This window comes from Arvicanthis niloticus, chromosome 2 (genome assembly GCF_011762505.2).
Source record: "Arvicanthis niloticus isolate mArvNil1 chromosome 2, mArvNil1.pat.X, whole genome shotgun sequence".
Taxonomy (NCBI): Eukaryota; Metazoa; Chordata; class Mammalia; order Rodentia; family Muridae; genus Arvicanthis; species Arvicanthis niloticus.
The window spans coordinates 60,431,103-60,449,824 of NC_047659.1; the positions used below are offsets into that span (position 1 = coordinate 60,431,103).

Below are 18,722 nucleotides of genomic sequence, written 5' to 3' on the forward strand. Positions count from 1 at the left end.
CTCTCTAAGATGATCTGGATGTGATCATTTGAACAAATTGTATGATACTTCTCTGGGGAACATTGGAAAGAGCAAAGAAAGCTATAAATTCTTGCTACCCTAAAGAGAAAGTACAAGTGATTTAGAATATGATAATTTGGTCTTTTTTTCCAAAGGTAAGCAGTTTCATTTATTTGATACAGATACATGCCAGCATAAAATATTTTCATACTGTGCCTGTCCTCTGGCTGTTGGCACTCTCTGATTCCTTGAAGATGCAGGACAAAAATAGTACATTCATTTGTGTTTCTTGGAGTTGTAAACTTCCCTTAAGACATTACATTTTATCATTTGAGCAGATATCCTTAATCCACCATACTTATGAGGGATTCGAATTAGAAGTGGGAAATATATCAATAATTCGTTACTGGTCTCACATATTAAGAATAATAAGGTAATTATTTTCAGAAGCAAAACAGTATGGCACATCATATTTGCTTTACATAAAAAAATAAGTTTTGGTGTGAGTCCTATATAATGTTAGACAACAAAATACTATATTTTATATAAACTTACAATACAAATAATACAAGTAATAAATATATACATGATAAAAATTTCCTATGGATACATTCACAAAAGAATCTTTTAGCATGAAAATTTTCATAAAATATCCTAAACACTAAGTATTTTTATTGAGTATTTAGCAATGCTGCATGTATAAGAGTTAGGAGGTTAACATTAGTGCTGCAAATGCTGACAAGCTTACCCTGAACTTTTCTTGATTAAACACTAACTCTGATTATCCTACAACTGGAAATCATGCTGACAACAATGAAGATTCCCACTGACCAGAGATTGAAGGACTGCAGGAAAATAATCATGTAGAATTAGCTAGTGCATCTTCACTATTTTATTTCAATGGAAAACTACTTTGCTTCTCAGCTTGTGAAAATTTATTAAAGGAAGAAGAAATACCACTGAAATATATTCAGTCATGATGTTGAGCTTAAATACTTCTTTGTTCAGTTGAGTTAGCAAATAAATCTTAATATCTAATGTAAAAATGCAAAGTAAATACATCTTACAGGCTCTATCATTTCTTCTATGTAGTATTATAGAATAATTATGCAAAAGTATACAAATAAATTTCTAAATATTAATATGTTAGCTGGAATGTATCCAAACATTGTTTCTGGAAGCATAAAATAGGTGAGTTTTTTTACTGAAAAGAAAATTTATTACTTTTATCTCAATAGCAATACAGTCAAAACTTAAATTTCAGTGATGCACACACATATTTATTAGCATGATATTTTATTTATACAATTCAAGCATAATTCCATAAATTGTGATAAGTGCTTTTAGGAGCCTTTTTTGTACCAGATTAGAAATTACTATAGACTGAGACGTGTTCTCTACTCCACTCACCATTATTAAATACAAGATCGTAATACAGTCTACTCATCAATGCATTTCATAATAGCATATTTAAAATAGAGTGGAAATTGACATAGAATATTAAAATCAGGACACTTTACTATGAGTAAAGTGCATTTTTTGGAAATATTTATAAAGATATACAATTATGTATTTTCATTTCCATATGTCTCTCATAATGGGAGAATTTGATTTAAGAAACTGTAATAGTCAAGGTGATTCAGCTTCATTTTATATCTGTCTCAATTTTCAAGAATACAAAAACTGTATACAAAATTTAGACAAAATAAAGATGCATTCTAAAACATCAAGCTCTTTGTGTAATAATAATCAAACATATGTGTATGATTGCAATGTAATGATATATACATTTATTACATATCTTATGGAAGAGATCATTTGCAAAGTAGAATATTTATACATTCATATAGAAAATCATATGCAAATTTTGTTTGTGACTACTTATTTTTAAAATATCTGTTCATCCTACAAATATAACTTAATCAAAGTTGAAAACAATGTTTTCTTCTTTTGGAGGATAAAATTGGATGACATGGGGCAAAAGAATACAACATCACTGCCTGGGTTCATCTTGATGGGAATCACACAGAACACTGAGCTGGAGCTTCCTTTGTTTGGGGTCTTCTTCATCATCTATGCAGTTACTGTCATGGGCAATCTGGGCATGATCATTTTGACCAAGCTGGACTCTCACCTGCACACTCCTATGTACTTTTTCATCAGACACCTGGCTTTTATTGACCTTGGAAATTCTACTGTCATCTGTCCAAGGATGCTTGTGGATTTTATTATGGATGAAAAAACCATTTCTTTCTATGAATGTGCCACACAGATGTCATTCTTTTTTTGTTCATTATCAGTGAGCTTTTTGTCTTGTCCGCAATGGCCTATGACCGCTATGTGGCCATCTGCAACCCTCTGCTCTACAGTGTGATCATGTCTCAGAGACTTTGCCATGTGCTCGTGGGCATTCCATACCTCTACAGCACCTTCCAGGCTCTGCTGTTCGCCAGTAAGATTTTCACATTAACTTTCTGTGGCTCGAACACCATCAGCCATTACTACTGTGATGCTGTTTTCTTGTTACCTACCTTGTGTTCAAATGCTGAAGAAATACAGTTGCTGATCATATTATTTTCAGCACTGAATTTGATCTCTTCTCTTCTGGTAGTCCTTGGATCATATATTCTGATTCTGCTGGCCATATGTCGAATGCATTCTGCAGAAGGCAGGAGAAAAGCTTTCTCTACATGTGGGTCTCATCTGACAGTGGTTGTGGTGTTCTATGGTACTCTACTCTTTATGTACGTGCAACCTAAATCCACTCACTCCTTAGACAATGATAAAATAGCCTCTGTGTTTTATACTTTAGTGATCCCCATGATTAACCCCTTGATATACAGTTTAAGAAACAAAGATGTAAAAAATGCCTTTTACAGGGCATTAAAGAATCAATTTAAAATTAATACTTAATATCCAGTATTATATGTCATTATAATACATTATAACAAGCCAAATTTTATTTTACATTTTTTGTTTTTGCATGTCATTAAGATAACTTCGACTTTTCTCATATCACATTCTTAATCTTTCAAATCAACATACTTTATCATTTATTTCTTTTTCTATCCATATTTAGATAGTTTTTAACTTTTCTTGAGATTTTTGATTCTTCCACCAACATCTTCCATATACCCGTACTCACTCTCCTTCCTTTTTTTTTTTTTCCTTTGAGACAGGGTTTCTCTGTATAGTGCTGGCTGTCCTGGAACTCACTCTGTAGACCAGGATGGCCTCAAACTTAGAAATCCACCTGCCTCTGCCTCCCAAGTGCTGGGATTAAAAGTATGCTCCACTGCGCCACCACTGCCAGGCTATCCTTCCTCTTTTTAAATTAGTGTTATTGCATATATATCTTTCTCTATCTTTCTCTATATCTATATATACCAATATAGATATAGGTAATAGATAGATATTGATTTATCTATCTATTGATATAGAGACATGATATAGAGGTAGACATATATTCATAAATATAGTTAATTCACTTCATGCAAATTTACTTGTGTAATTGTGCATAAAATCTTGCTTTTGTGAAAGTTAAATATTTAACACAATTCTATTGTTTATAATACTCAAGCTATAACTTAGGTCTCTAAAATTCTCATTATACCAAACACTTTGCACCTGGCAATTCATATTTTTCACTTTCCCTTTCAATTTCTAGTAATTGGATTAATATTTTGCGATTTAAAAAAAATTATTAATTGGTTATTTTATTTATTTACATTTTAAATGTTGTCGCCCTTCCCAGTCTCCCCTCCACAAACCTTCCATCCCATTCCCCTTCCTCTTTGCCTCTATGATGGTACTCACCCACCCACCCACTCCTGCCTCTCCTCTATTGCATCGCACTATGCCGGGGCAACAAGCCTACATAGGACCACAGACCTCCTCTCCCACTGATGTCAGATAAGGCAATCCTCTCTTATGTAAGTAGCTGGAGCCATGGGTCTCTTCATGTGAACCCTTTGGTTGGTGGTTTAGTCCCTGGGAGTTCTGGGGGGTTCCAGTTAGTTGATATTGTTTTTCCTATGGAGTTGCAATCCCCTTTAGCTCATTCAGTCCTTCCCCTAGCTCTTCCATGAGGTTTCCTGGGCTCAGTCTGATGGCTGGCAGTCAGCATCTGCGTCTGTCTTAGTGGGGTGCTGGCAGAGCCTCTCAGAGGACAGTCATACTAGGCTCCTGTCTGTGAGCACTTCTTGACATCAATAATAGTGTAGAGGTTTGGTGTCTGCAGATGGGATGGATCCCCAGGTGGGGCAGTCTTTGAATGGCCTTTCCTTCAGTCTGTGCTCTTTTTTTTTCTCATTGCATTTTTTTTGATAGAACTTCCGTGTTAAAAATTTAGAGATGGGTGGGTGGCCCCATCCCTCAACTGGTGCTTATATATTGGAAGTAATCTCTTTAGGTTCTATCTTTGTTCTATTAGATATTTTGGCTAACGTCATCCTCATTGGGTCCTGAAAACCTCTTGTTTCCCTGGAATCTGGGACTTTTTGTTCCCTGCCCTGTTCCCGATTCCTGCTGCTAGATATTTCTATTTATTCTCCTGATTCTCTGGACCATCTCTCCTGTCTCTTTTCATGCCTTATCCTGTTTTCCCTCCCCCCTCCTTCCATGGTACTTTCTCCCTTCTACCTCATGTGATTATTTTGTTCCCCCTTCTAAGTAGGATTGAAGTGTCCACACTTTGGTCTTTCTTCTTCTTAAGCTTTCTATGTTCTGTGAGTTGTATCATGAGTACCCTGAGCTTTTGAGCTAAAATCCACTTAGTAGTGAAAACATATCATGTGTGTCCTTTTGGGGCTGGGTTACATCACTCAGGTTGATATTTTCTAGTACATTTGCTTGTGAAATTTATGAAGTCAGTTTTTAATAAATGAATAGTACTCCATTGTGTAAATGTACCACCTTTTTTGTATTCATTCTTCTGTTGAGGGACATCTACATTGACTCCAGCTTCTGGCTATTATAAATAAGGCTGCTATGAATATAGTGGAGCACATGTACTTCTTATATGTTGGAGCATCTTTTGGGTATATGCCAAAAAGTGGCATAGCTGTGTATTCAGGTAGATCTATTTCCAATTTTCTGAGAAACCTCCAGATTGATTTCCAGAGTGGAAGTACCAGTTTGCAATCCTACCAGCAATGGAAGAGTGTTCCTTTTTCTCCACATTATTGCCAGCATGTGCTGTTACCTGAGTTTTTGATCTTAGCCATTCTGATTGGTCTGAGGTGGACCACTGGCCATTTTGATTTACAATTCCCTGATGACTAAGGATGTTGAACATTCTTTAGGTGCTTCTCAGCTACTTTAGATTCCTCAGTTGAGAATTCTGTTTAGCTCTGTACCCCATTTTTAATAGGGTTATTTGGTTCTTCTTAAGACTTTATATATTTTAGATGTTAGGCTTCTATCAAATGTAGGGTTGGTAAAGATCTTTTCCTAGTCTGTAAGTTGCCATTTTGTCCTATTTACAATGTCCTTTGCCTTACAGAATGTTTTTAACTTTATGAGGTCCCATTTATCAATTGTTGATCTCAGAGCCTGAGCCATTGATGTTCTCTACAGGAAAATTTCCCCTTTGTTGATGTGTTTGAGGCTCTTTACCACTTTTTCTTCTAGTAGAGTCAGCATTTGTGGTTTTATGTATTTGGAGGTCCTTGATCCACTTGATCTTGAGCTTTGAACATAGATCACTTTGCATTCTTCTACATGCAGATTGCCAATTGAACCAGCAGCATTCATTGAAAATGCTTACTTTTCCCCACAGAATAGTTTTGGCTTCTTTGTCAAAGATCAAGTTACCATAGATCTGTGGGTTTATTTTGGGTCTTTAATTCTATTCCATTGATCTATATGTCTATCTCTGTACCAGTATCATGAGGGTTTCTATCAGTAATGCTCTGTAGTAATACTTGAGGTCAGGAATCGTATTTCCCCAGAAGTTCTCTTATTGTTTAGAATAATTTTCACTATCCTGGGTTTTTTGTTACTCCTGATGAAGTTGAAAATTGCTCTTTCTACCTATGTGAAGAATTGAGTTGGAATTTTGATGGAGATTGCTTTGAATTTGTAGATTGCTTTTGGTAAGATGACTATTTTTATTTTGCTAATCTTGCTGATCTGTGAGCATGGGAGATCTTTTCATCTTCTGACATCTTCTTCAATTTCTTTCTTCAGAGACATGAAGTTCTTGCCATATAGATCTTTCACTTGCCTGGTTAGAGTTACATCAAGAAATTTTTATATTATTTGTGACTATTGTGAATGGTGTTGTTTCCTTATATTCTTTCTCATCCTGTTTATCCTTTGAGTAGAGAAAGGCTACTGATTTGTTTGAGTTAATTTTATATCACGCCACTTTGCTGAAGTTGTTTATCAGGTTTAGGAGTTCTCTGCTAGAACTTTTGAGGTCACTTATGTATACTATCTTATCATCTGCAAATAGTGATATTTTGACTTTTTCTTTTCTAATTTGTATCTTTTTGACCTCCTTATGTTGTCTAATTGCTCTGGCTAGGACTTCAAGTACTATATAGAATAGGTAGGGAGAGAGTGGGCAGCCTTGTCTAGTCTCTGATTTTAATTGAGATTACTTCAAGTTTCTCTCAATTTAGTTTGCTGCTGGCTACTGGTTTGCTATATATTGCTTTTACTATGTTTAGATATGGGCCCTGAATTCCTGATCTTTCAAAGACTTTAACATGAAGGGGTATTGTAGTTTTCAAAGAATTTTCCAGCATCTAATAAGATGATCATGTGGTTTTTTTTTAATTTGAGTTTGTTTACATAGTGGACTTTGATGGATTTCTGTATATTGAACCATCCCTGCATCCCTGGGATAAAGCCTACTTGATCATAGTGAATGATTGTTTTGATGTGTTCTTGGATTCAGTTTGTGAGAATTTTATTGAGTAACTTTGCATCACTATTCATAAAGGAAATTGTTCTGAAGTTCTCTTTCTTTGTTGGGTCTTTGTGTGGTTTAGGTATCAGCATAACTGTAGCTTCATAGAATGAATTGGGTAGTGTTCCTTCTGTTTCTATTTTGTGGAATAGTTTGAAGTGTATTTGTATTAGGTTTTCTTTGAAGCTGTGATAGAATTCTGCACTAAAACCATCTGTCCCTGGTTGGGAAACTTTTAAGGACTGATTCTATTTTCTTAGGGATTATGGGACTGTTTAGATAGTTTATCTGATCCTGATTTAACTTTGGTACCTGTTTTGTCATGGAATATCTTGGTTTCTTCACCTATGTTAATTGAAAGTTTTGCTGGGTATAGTAGCCTGGATTGTTATTTGTGCTCTCTTACAGTCTGTATTACATCTTGCCATGTACTTTTGCCATTTAGAGTCTCTGTTGAGAAGTCAAGTTTAATTCTGCTAGGTCTGTCTTTATATGTTACTTGATCTTGCCCCCTTACAACTTTTAATATACTTTCTTTGATCTGTGCATTTTGTGTTCTGATTATTGTATAACAGGAGGAATTTCTTTTCTGGTCCAATCTATTTAGAATCCTGTAGGGTTCTTGTATGTTTATGGGTACCTCATTCTTCAGGTTAGGGGAGTTTTCTTCTATGATTTTGTTGAAGATGTTTATTGGACTCTTGAATTTGGAATCTTCACTCTCTTCTATACCTATTTTTCTTAGGTTTTGTCTTTTCATTGTGTCTTGAATTTCCTGGATGTTTTGGATTAGGAGGTTTTTGCACTTTGTATTTTCTTTGACTGTTATGTCAATGTCTTCTATGGTATCCTTTATGACTAAGATTCTCTCTTCTGTCTCTTGTATTCTGTTGATGAAGCTTGTATCTGTGACTTCTAATCTCTTTCCTAGGTTTTCCATGTCCTGAGTTGTCTCCCTTTTTGGTTTCTTTATTCTCTCTACTTCTATGTTTAGATCCTGGATGGTTTTGTTTAATTCCTTCACCTATTTGATTGTTTTCCTCTATTTCTTTAAGAGATTTATGTGTATCCTCTTTCAGGGCTTCTACCTGTTTACCTGTGTTTTCTTTTATTTCTTTAAAGGAGTTATTTATGTTTTCCTTAAGGTCCTCTATCATCTTCATAAGCTGGGAGTTTAGATCAGAATATTGCTTTTCAAGTGTGTTAGGTATCCAGGGCTTACTGTTGTGGGAGGGCTGGTATCTGATATTTCTGAGTGGCATTGGTTTCTATTGCTTATGTTCTTGAGCTTGCCTCTAGCCATCTGGTTATCTCTGGTGATAACTGGCCTTGTTGCTTCTGACTAAAGGCTGTCTCTCCTGTGAGTCTGGTTATGTTGGGCCTCTTGTGTGTCAAGCTGACTCTGGGTATAAGCAGGGTAGTGTGGTACAGGGAGCAGTTGTGGACAGAAAGCAAGCTGTGTCTCTGGCAGTGCAGGAGGTCTTGTGTCCTCTGTGTCCTGGGGATTGGGCAGGAGGTCAGTCCCAGTTAGGTTAGGTATTGGGGGAGAAGGAACCTACCTGGTGGTGTCAGAACCCTTGGGGGTCAATTTGTCTCTGGGTGTAGGTGAGGTAGGGGTGGGACCTTTAGTAAATGATCTGCTTTTGGGTGCAGCTGTGAACTGGAAGGAAGATGTTTTATTATTCTTTTGAATCTCCTCATATACATGTGATAATGTAGTACATTTTGTTCTGTATTTTATTTTCATTAGCATAATTTCCGATAGGTTAATTTGTGTTATCACAAACTGCAGTTTCAACTTTCTACTTTCAATTTAAATAAACATTATGTGTATAGGTAGGTGTGTAATGTTGAAATTAATATGGAAGTGGGATATCTTTATTAGATTATGCTTTTTGAGACAATGATCTTATTTTCATGGCTGTATACTCAAAGAAAAAATGGAAGATTATGTTTGATTTTTAAAATAAATCTTTAATAGTCTCTATCTTGCATGCACAGTATGGTCACACCAATATCTACACCTTTATGAGTCTAGAAGCGTTTCCTTTTATTATGTGTTTGACAATGCTTCTTTTATTCTCATGTAAATGGAACATATTTTTGTCCCTCTAACATAATACTCCTCTGTCAACTTCTTTAATATATTCCTAAATATATTAAATATATTCTTTAATATATTCTTGTATTAATCATTATTGATATTTTCTTTTAAAAGATTTAACATTTGAGAATTTCTTTATTTAATTTTTAGAGATTATAATTTAATTTCAACATTTACCCTTCTTTTTCTTTCCTTCAACCCCTCCCATATACCTCTTCACACTCTCCTTCAAATTTATTTCCTCTTTGTTCTTGATTGATTACTATTGCATGCATATATGTGTATATCCCCAAATATAAGCATGTAAGCTATTCAATCTGTATAATGATATATACTCATACACACACACACACACACACACATATAATTTATAGCATATAAGCTATTCAATCTGCATAATGGTGTATATAAATATATGTAATTTAATATATCATATGTTTTAACATCAAATGTACTCCCACTCACTCCCCTACAATTCTTCTCATACTTTCCCACTTTGCTTTCAGATATTCATGCATTTATTTCTAAGCCCACTGAATCCACTTAGTGTTGCTAGTACATGCATGGGTGAAGGGCCATCAGGTTCCTATATTCAACAAAAATACTGGGTGCCATTTATACTTTCTTTGAAAAATATTTGTTGGTGTTAGGGTGGTTCTGGCCTCTTAAAATATATTTGTAAGTATTCCCTTTGCTTTTATTTCTTGAAACTACTGGAGCAGGGACTGTTTTGGCTCTGTTGCTTCCTTGCGGATCCTTTCCCACTAATTAGACTGCCTTGTTTGGCCTCAGAGGTTGAGAATATGCCTAGTACTACAGTCATTTGATGTGCTATGGTAGGTTGGTACTCAAAGGGGAACTACCACTTCTCAGAGAAGAATATATATATATATATATATATATATATATATATATATATATCTTATAAATACTTTAGAACAAATTTCTAAGCTATCTATCTATCTATCTATCTATCTATCTATCTATCTATCTATCATCTGTCTATTCCATTATGTTCATAGCAGCCTTATTTGTAATACCCAGAAACTGAAAACAACCCAGATGCCATCAACTGATGAATGAATACAGAAAATGTGGTTCATTTACACAGTAGAATACTATTCGGCTATTAAAACAAGGGCATCATGAATTTCACAGGCAAATTGATGGAACTAGAAAATATCCTGAGTGAGGTAATCAAGACCAAAAAGGTATGTATGCTATATACTCATTGATAAGTGGATATTAGCCAAAGAGTACAGAATACGTAGGATATAACTCAAAGACTATAAGAAGTTTAACAAGCAGGAAGGCTCAAGTAAGGGTGTTTCAATCCCACTTATAAGGGGAACAAAATGATTAAGGGAGGTAGAGGAAAAAGGGAGGGATCTAGGTGGAAGAGCAGAAGGGGAGGGGATAAGGAGAACAGGATTATATATGGTGAGGATGAGGGAAGGAGAGAAACCCAGAGGGCCAGGAGAATGAATGGTAATATGCAGCCTCTTGCAGGTGGGAGATGAGGAGATCCTCTCGAAAGTCTCAGAAACCTGAGAGGTGAAATACTCTCCAGACTTAATGAGGGTGACCTTAGCCAAAAGGCCCAACAGTGGGGAGAGGGAACTTGAAGAGTCCACCTCTAGTAGATAGACAAGACCTCAAGTGGTGAGATGGGGTTACTAACCCAAAATCAAGATTTCTGAACCAGAATTGTTCCTGTCTAAAAAACTGCAGAAACAAAAATGAAGAAGAGGCTGAAAGTAAGACAGTTATGTGACTGGCCAAACTTGGGCCCTATCTCATGGGGAGACACCAAGGCCTGACACTATTACTGATGCTATGAAGTGTTTACAAACAGGAGCCTAGCATGTCTGTCCTCTGAAAGGCCCTACCAGCAGCTGACTAATTCAGAAGCAGATACTTATACCCAACCATTGGATTGATGTTGGGAACTCCTATAGTTGAATTGGGGAAGGACTGAAGAAGCTGATGGGGAGGGTGACCCCATAGGAAGATGAGCCATAACAACTAACCTTTACCTTTGGGAGCTTTCAGAGTCTGAGCCACAAAACCAGGTAGCATACATGGGCTGCTCAGAGACCCCTGGCACATATATAGCAGAGGGCTGCCTGTTTTGGTCCCAATGGGAGAAGATGTGCCTAATCCTGGAGAGATTGAGGTCCCAGGGAAGGGGGAGACCTGGTGGGAAGAAAGGGAAACACCCTCTCAGAGGAAGGGGAGAATGGGATGAGAAACTGTAAGAGGGAATGGGGGCAGTGGCTGGAGTGTAAATAAAATAATTTTAAAAAAGCAAGACTATGGCACTAGAAAGTTGTCTCATATGAACTTATAGGAGACTGAAGTCCAAAGCACAGGGCCTACAGAGATCTTCAATAGGTCCTCTGTATATATATATATATATATATATATATATATATATATATATATATATCTTCAATAGGTTGCTATGGCAACAGTTCTCTGTATCTGAGGCCTTTTCCCAAGAAGAAATATAAACCTGGTAATATAAGCCTGTTCAAAGTTCACAGCTAATGGAGGTCATAGGTCCTAGGTAGGAGCTTACTAGTGTTGCTTGGAAAAACTGACATGATATCAAGCTATCTACTAATGTAGAAATGTACTAATTATTTTACTTATTAAAATACATTTATCTTGAAGCTTTTTATTCTTGTTAAAGAATTAGCTCAACAAAACAAGGTTATCCACAAATAAGTTGATCTCACTGGATTTTTCCTTACAGAATTTCATGATATCAAGTACGTTAAATTTACTTCCCATTAAACAGTAAAATTCCCAAGATACAGCATACTTTAGACATATAAACTCCCACAAGGTGGGAAATGATGTAACTGCTTCTGGGAATTTCATGTAGGGGAAGCACAATTTGTTCCAGAGAGGAGTTGTACATGTTCTTTGGAAAGAAGAATAGAATGAGTAAGAATTAACTCCTGAAAAACCTGGCCTCTTCCATGTACAGAGGCACAGGCAGGACCAAGGATGCCTGCATTTTGAGAGGGAGTCCAATTTATATTATATTTTAAATTTAATTATTTTTTTATCACCCCTAAAGAAGAAAGATATTTATTTAAATGTAAGTTAAGGTCACTTTCAAAATCCATTCTTATATCTCGCTCATTCTCTTTTTTATTCTTTATAGAAATTTGAGGTGAATTAAATAGATTTGTAGAACAGCACAATACAAGTTAAATATGTGACATAGAGAGATATGAATTATCAGATCACAATTATATCAAAATTTATCAAGAACTTAATCTGAAGTAATTTTGGCCCTCTCTGCCCTTGGAAATCATCAGTCAATATCAGTCCATAAAAAGAAAGGAAGCAGCAGGACAGGTTCTTCAGAAGCACTATGAGTATGTACAGTGAATGACGGCACTGGGAACAGCTGCAGGGAAGCAGATCAACTTTACTTGGGCTGATTCATGGCTTATAAAAATTTGAGGATGGGAGTCAATGTCTCCAGGATTAGCAAAGGTCTTTGGCTTGAGGTACTGAATGCCTCATTAGTACAGGAAAGCATTTTAGGAGCTAGCTGAATGGGTTCTTATCAGAAGAGAGGAAGTTGAGCTTGAAATCTAAGGCTACATGACATTCTGCAGGTAGAGATGGGGGTGGGGAGTTGAACTCCCCAGACAAGATCAGAGAAGAACAATTTGTTCCAGAATGGAACAAATGGAGTACTCCCTGTCAGTGAAGGGAGTCCTACATTATGTGCTGAGTTCAGAAGGCTATCCAGTCAATGGTAGACTTCAACTTTAATTTGAAGAATTTTCCCACATTTATCCTTGATTTATTTTATAATACTAAGGTATCATTGCACCTCTCAACCTCTATGCTGGGGATGACTGGGTATTGAACCAGAACCCAATTAACAGTGAGTTTTGCAATGCCATTTACATCTGCTGTTTTAAAAATCGGAGAAGGCAGGGTGCCAGGTAGAGCGGGGCTCTGATGTCCAATACATGATCAAGGAGGGGGATTAAACCAAGCCACAAAAGGCTTTGAGTACCAGGAGGCTGAGGGTTGTACCAGGAGGAGTACCAGGAGGGTTGGGCAAATAACATGCCCTCAGATTCTGTAGATATTTGAGCAGCCTACCAGTTCTACCAGCCCAGATTCAGTAACATAGAAACAATATTCTTTCCTCAACAAAATACAAGTCCCTCTGTACACAGCAGTAATTAAATCCAGCGCTTTCTAGATCTGGAGCACAACCCCTGCTAGTGAGGTTATCTGTCTTCGAAGGGACTCAAGACTGTTTATAGTGGAAGCCATCACTTGGTTGAGTTTGTCCTAGAAGTCACTGGTCAAATGGTGTGTTTAGAGGAGTGCTGCTCCAGCAGTTTCAGCTGTATCCATTGAGATAACACCTAATCTGAGAAGTAAAGGGATGAAAACCTCTTTTTTTCTTTGTTTCTTCCTTTTCTCTCTCTCTCTCTCTCTCTCTCTCTCTCTCTCTCTCTCTCTCTCCCTCTTTCTTTTCTGTCTCCTTTTAGTTGTAAAGTGAGTTCCTCGGACTCATAGAGATAAACCTGGGGGAACAAGTAAGTATCATAGATATACAGTAACCTTGAAGTGGGGATTTTAAGGAACCAGGAACCAGTAGTATTATGGCACCAGAGAAGAGCAGGTTTGTTAGCACATATTGGCTTAGTGACAGTGATATTAGAACATATTGTGTGTTTGTGTGTGGGGGGGTGCTTGATGAGAGCCAGGAATAGGTTGAAGAGAGGATGTTTTATAATTGCTCTGTAGGTAAGGATCCATGGGTTCATGAAAGAAGATGTTAGTGAGAATTACTGCCAATAATGGCCAGGAGAGGGGAGCATAGTAGAAGCACTGGGAGGAGTTAAGGTAGGTAGTGAGAGGAAAAAGGTTGGCTGTATACTGAATATACCATAACCAGGAAAGGCTGGTTTGAACCTGTGTCTAAGTTTGATTTTCCTGTTGAAGAATATTAATGCGAGTGAAGACTGTTTTGGCAATAGGGACAAGCTGGCTGGAGATATGTAAGTCTGCCATGGGGTATTTACCATATCTGTTATGGTAGAGCTTACATGTGACTGCTATCTGCCATAGATCAATCCAAGCATCATGGATAAAAAGCAGAAAGTGAGTTTTAAGGTTGGCAAGCATGGTGCCACCACAGCTTAATCCTGCTCCAACATCCTTCTAGTGGGCAGTCCTGGGTTCTTATAATTTTGTTATGTTTGTTGGAGTGAAGACTCTCCAGTGGTGGGTACTCAGAGGGTTAGGATGAGGTTGGGCTATAACAGTTAGAATGGAGGATAACAAAGATAGCCATAAGAAGAAAGAAAATCTTTTTTTTCTTTTTTATTGGATATTTTATTTACATTTCAGATGTAATCCCCTTTCCCCACTTCCCCTCTCATCCAGGAACCCCCTAACCCATCCCCCCTCCTTCTGCTTCTATGAGGATATGCTCCCAACCACCTTCCCACTCCCAACCCACTATTTCCCCCACACTGGGGCATCCAGCCTTCCCTGGACCAAGGACTTCTTCACCCACCTATGCCTGACAATGTCATCCTCCCCTATGTATACAGCTGAGGTCATGGGTCCCTCTCTATGTGCTCCTAGGCGGTGAGCTCAGAGCTTTGAGCTCTGGTTGGTTGGTATTGTTGCTCTTCCCAAGGAGCCACAAACTCTTGAGGAAAGGGAATCTTGTGGGGAGTATATGTCCTGGGCAGCTGCCACTAGGTCATGAACATTCTTCCAGGAGATCTTGTTGTTTGGTCAGAGATGATATCTCTTCCTATCTTTTTTTCCATCCTTATCTGTCAATGGGAGTTGAGTCATCTTCTCGGTTGGTAGGGTGGGGGGTAGAATATTCCTGGCAGGGATCCAAATATGCCTAGGCTGGTCCTCTAGAGGACAAAAATACAGGCAAATCCCCTTCCTATGGTTAGCATTGGGGGGTCATCCCCCCTCCAACACCCACCTAGTGGGTCCTTCCACCTGACCAAGATGAGGGATATATGCGTTGGCTGACTCAAGCGACAATGAGAAGTTCATCTTGGGTAGCATAGACATTTATTACAGTAAGTGTGAATAATGTCAGGTTTAATTAGGTGTTTGGTGATAGAGAGAGATCTTTGTGCCTGTTTGATTAGTATTTTAAGTGTTTGATGTGTTTGTTTCGCTGCATTAAGACCTGTAATCTAACTAAGGCTACATGACATTCTACAGGTAGAGATGGGGGTAGGCATTGAACTCCTCAGACAAGGTCAGAGAAGGGCAAGTCCTGTCAATGAAAGGAGTCCTCTATTTTGTGCTGACCTCAAAAGACAATCCAGTCAATGGTAGACTTTGACCTTATTTAGCAGCATTTACCCACAGTAATTATGAGTAAAATAAATCTATTTTAAGTACAGGAAAATGATAGCCCTTTGGGTTACACAGGATAGATAAGGAAAGTTTCTGTGTCTTTCTATACACATTTGTATGTGTAGTGTCATCTGTACAGTGTTTCTAGGCTACACAATTTATATGTGTGTTAGGGAATGACATCGGGCTGAAGATAACAGAAAACAACACAGGACAGCATAATTTGCAGCCAAACTTCAGCCCCAAACAGCTAACCACTGTATTATTAGATGTGTTTTTAAACACTGAATATTTTGTATTCCATAACAATGTATAAGCTTCTGTTGGGATACTGGAAAATTTCATGTTCCCAGAGAGACAAACCTTAGTGTGCAAAGTCCAGATACACTGAGTCAGTCAGTGATAAAAATCCCCCAATGCTTTAAAAAAAAACATCAGCCATTGGGCTTTAGACATATCTCCATCCACTGCTTAGAGTTTGTTCTGTATCACAGTGGTGACCCAGGCTTGGGTGGAATCAAACACACTGATCTGGAGAAGGGGCATTAGTTTCTGTCCAATGCAAAAAGCAGCTTTCACAACTAAGGCTGATAGTAGCCCAGATCCATGAGTTTAAAAATAGAAATATTTCAAAGGTGATTTAAGGTGATTTGCCATATATATATATATATATATATATATATATGGCAGAAAATGTTACTGTTGCAGTTTCATTTCTGAGATTGTAAAAGAGAAATTATTATTCACATTTATTGGGCCTTGACATTTCTGCTAATCTGGAGTGGAACTGTTTAAATGGTTTACCTCTCACATTCCATTTATTTGTGCTAAATTGACATGTGTGCCAGTATCAGCTATGGTTATCTTAGGTTTTTTTATTCCTTTGTCATCACATCCCTGTATTCCTAAGAAGAATATCATACTATTCTAAGTACTATATCTTTATAATGTGTTTTGCCATTTGTCTAATAGACTATTCCCTTCTATGTTGTTTTCAACTTTGCTTTGGCTGGCTTTTAATATTTTCTCTTGCATATATTTTGCAATTGGAAGTTGCATTATAATATGCAATTAGGTATTTGATTGGACTTGCATTGAATTTGTCAAATAATTTGATGAGACTTCTTGCCCAGGTAGTTTAAATAAAAAATATTTTTGTGTTTGTGTATATTTATGTATTTATATGTGAGTGCTTTCAACTGTTGAAGAGCAGTCTCTGCAGCCCCGGCATTTTCTATTATTCTTATGTTTTTGTTTTCTTTGTAGGTTTTAGAGTGTTGTGGTCTCTATTATTATGTTCAATCCACAAGTTCTATGCAACCTTATATGAATTATGATTATGTCAGTATCAACATTGCATATTTTCAGGACAATTCTCTTTATTAAGTTAATTACTTTAACAATTAGGATCAAACTTAGAGCCTGGCATGTCTTCTCTTGTGCATTACCAAGCAGTTTTAAGCTCTTCATTTGTTCTTGCCATAGAGACAAACCTTATTGATGGCAGATGAGAACCATACAAGGATCACAGAATTCATTTTCATTGGCTTGAGATACAACCCTAAGCTGCAGGTCTTCCTGTTCTTGCTCTTTCTGCTTTTTTACCTAGTTACTATGACTGGAAACTTGGGTATGATCATTCTCATCCGGGTAGATTCTCGTCTTCACACTCCTATGTACTTTTTCCTCAGCCATCTGTCATTTGTGGACATCTGCTTCTCATCAGTTGTGGGCCCCAAGATGCTCATAGACTTCTTTGCAGCTAGAAAAGCTATCTCTTTTCTGGGCTGTGTGTTACAGCAATGGTTCTTTGGTTTCTTTGTGGCCATTGAGTGTCTTCTTTTGGCATCCATGGCCTATGACCGCTATGTTGCCATCTGTAACCCCCTGTTGTATTCAGTAGCTATGTCCCAGAGACTCTGCATACAGCTGGTGATTGGACCCTATGCTGTTGGTTTTTTCAACACCATGACTCACACAACAGCTGCTTTCCGACTTCCCTTTTGTGGCTCCAATATTATCAATCATTTCTTCTGTGACATGTCTCCTATCCTTTCCCTCATATGTGCTGACATACGAATCAACAAACTGTTGGTTTTCATTGTGGCAGGAGCTGTATTGGTTGTCAGCAGCACCACCATCATAGTCTCCTACTTTCACATCCTCATTGCCATCCTGAGGATCCGCTCTGCTGAAGGGAGGAGGAAAGCCTTCTCTACCTGCTCTTCCCATGTTACAGCAGTTTCCATTTTGTATGGGACTCTCTTCTTTATCTATGTGCGGCCAAGTGCCATTTCTTCTCTGGACCTCAATAAGGTGGTGTCTGTGTTCTACACAGCAGTGATTCCCATGCTTAACCCGCTCATCTACAGCCTGAGGAATAAGGAAGTGAAATCAGCCATGGGCAGGACAGTTGCTAAAGCCAAAGTTTTTCTCAAAAACTAAATTGTCATCTGGAGCACAAAAATAGATTAAAAGCAACAGTTCTAGACATGATCCAGATAAATAGTTTTCAGAATTTGTAATTGACTTCTTTTTATCTTTCTGTGTGGCTATTATTTTACTACATGAAAAACAGTTTATGTTGGTAAATAAAGCTTTCTTTCATCATGTAATTATGAATATAGCTTTCTACTTAAGCACAGGATTCTTTCCTATAAATATATTTATTTTTTTGGAAGCAAGATAAAATCTAATAAACATAAGAGCAACCAGATATGAGTCATACACAGTAGCATGTATATCCCAGGATTTTATATGTAAAATTGAAAATAATAAGCAGAGTGTTTTGCTTAGCTTGAAAGTAATTTTAATTAAATAATTTCCTCATTAATGTAAGTTTATGCACATACAATCTATTTTCATGCTAGTTTTTATTCCACATTAAAACAAACAAACAAACAAATAATAGTTGTTGATGTTTACATACAGTTTGAACAACTTTCTGCCAACTTGAAACCATTGAAGAGTTCAAAAAAGGGATGGGGCTGGATTTGAACAAAATGTCACAGTTGTATGTGTGAAAATTTCAAAGCATAAAAAGAAACCTAGTTATTTTGAAAAGGCAAAATTATGTTTGGTAGTGACTTCCTGGTATAAATCAGAATCTATGATTATTTTTAATTTTGCTAATGAGACATGGTATAAAATACACAATTATGTCAATCATATTCTGATTAACAAGAGTTAATAAAAAAAAAAGTGAAGCATGCTATAGTGCTACGAGGCAAAACTAGACAGTAGATTTATCTCAAGCCCTGCCCACAAGGGCTTCACAATGAGGTTATTGGGTAACTGTGTGTCTCATCAGGAGCC

The 18,722-nt window shown here is 37.1% G+C and overlaps 1 protein-coding gene and 1 pseudogene across 1 annotated transcript; both read left to right on the forward strand.

The window, feature by feature from the left end:
• Nucleotides 1-1,972: 1,972 nt before the first annotated feature.
• LOC117703970 (olfactory receptor 8K5-like) lies at nucleotides 1,973-2,913 on the forward strand (annotated as a pseudogene).
• Nucleotides 2,914-11,922: 9,009 nt separating this feature from the next.
• Nucleotides 11,923-18,121, forward strand: LOC117703845 (olfactory receptor 5G9). The gene is made up of 2 exons (XM_034495693.2): nucleotides 11,923-12,129; nucleotides 16,893-18,121. Exon 2 carries the CDS (start codon nucleotides 16,908-16,910, stop codon nucleotides 17,850-17,852), a length of 945 nt encoding a protein of 314 aa, XP_034351584.1. The 5' UTR covers nucleotides 11,923-12,129; nucleotides 16,893-16,907; the 3' UTR covers nucleotides 17,853-18,121.
• Nucleotides 18,122-18,722: the final 601 nt, after the last annotated feature.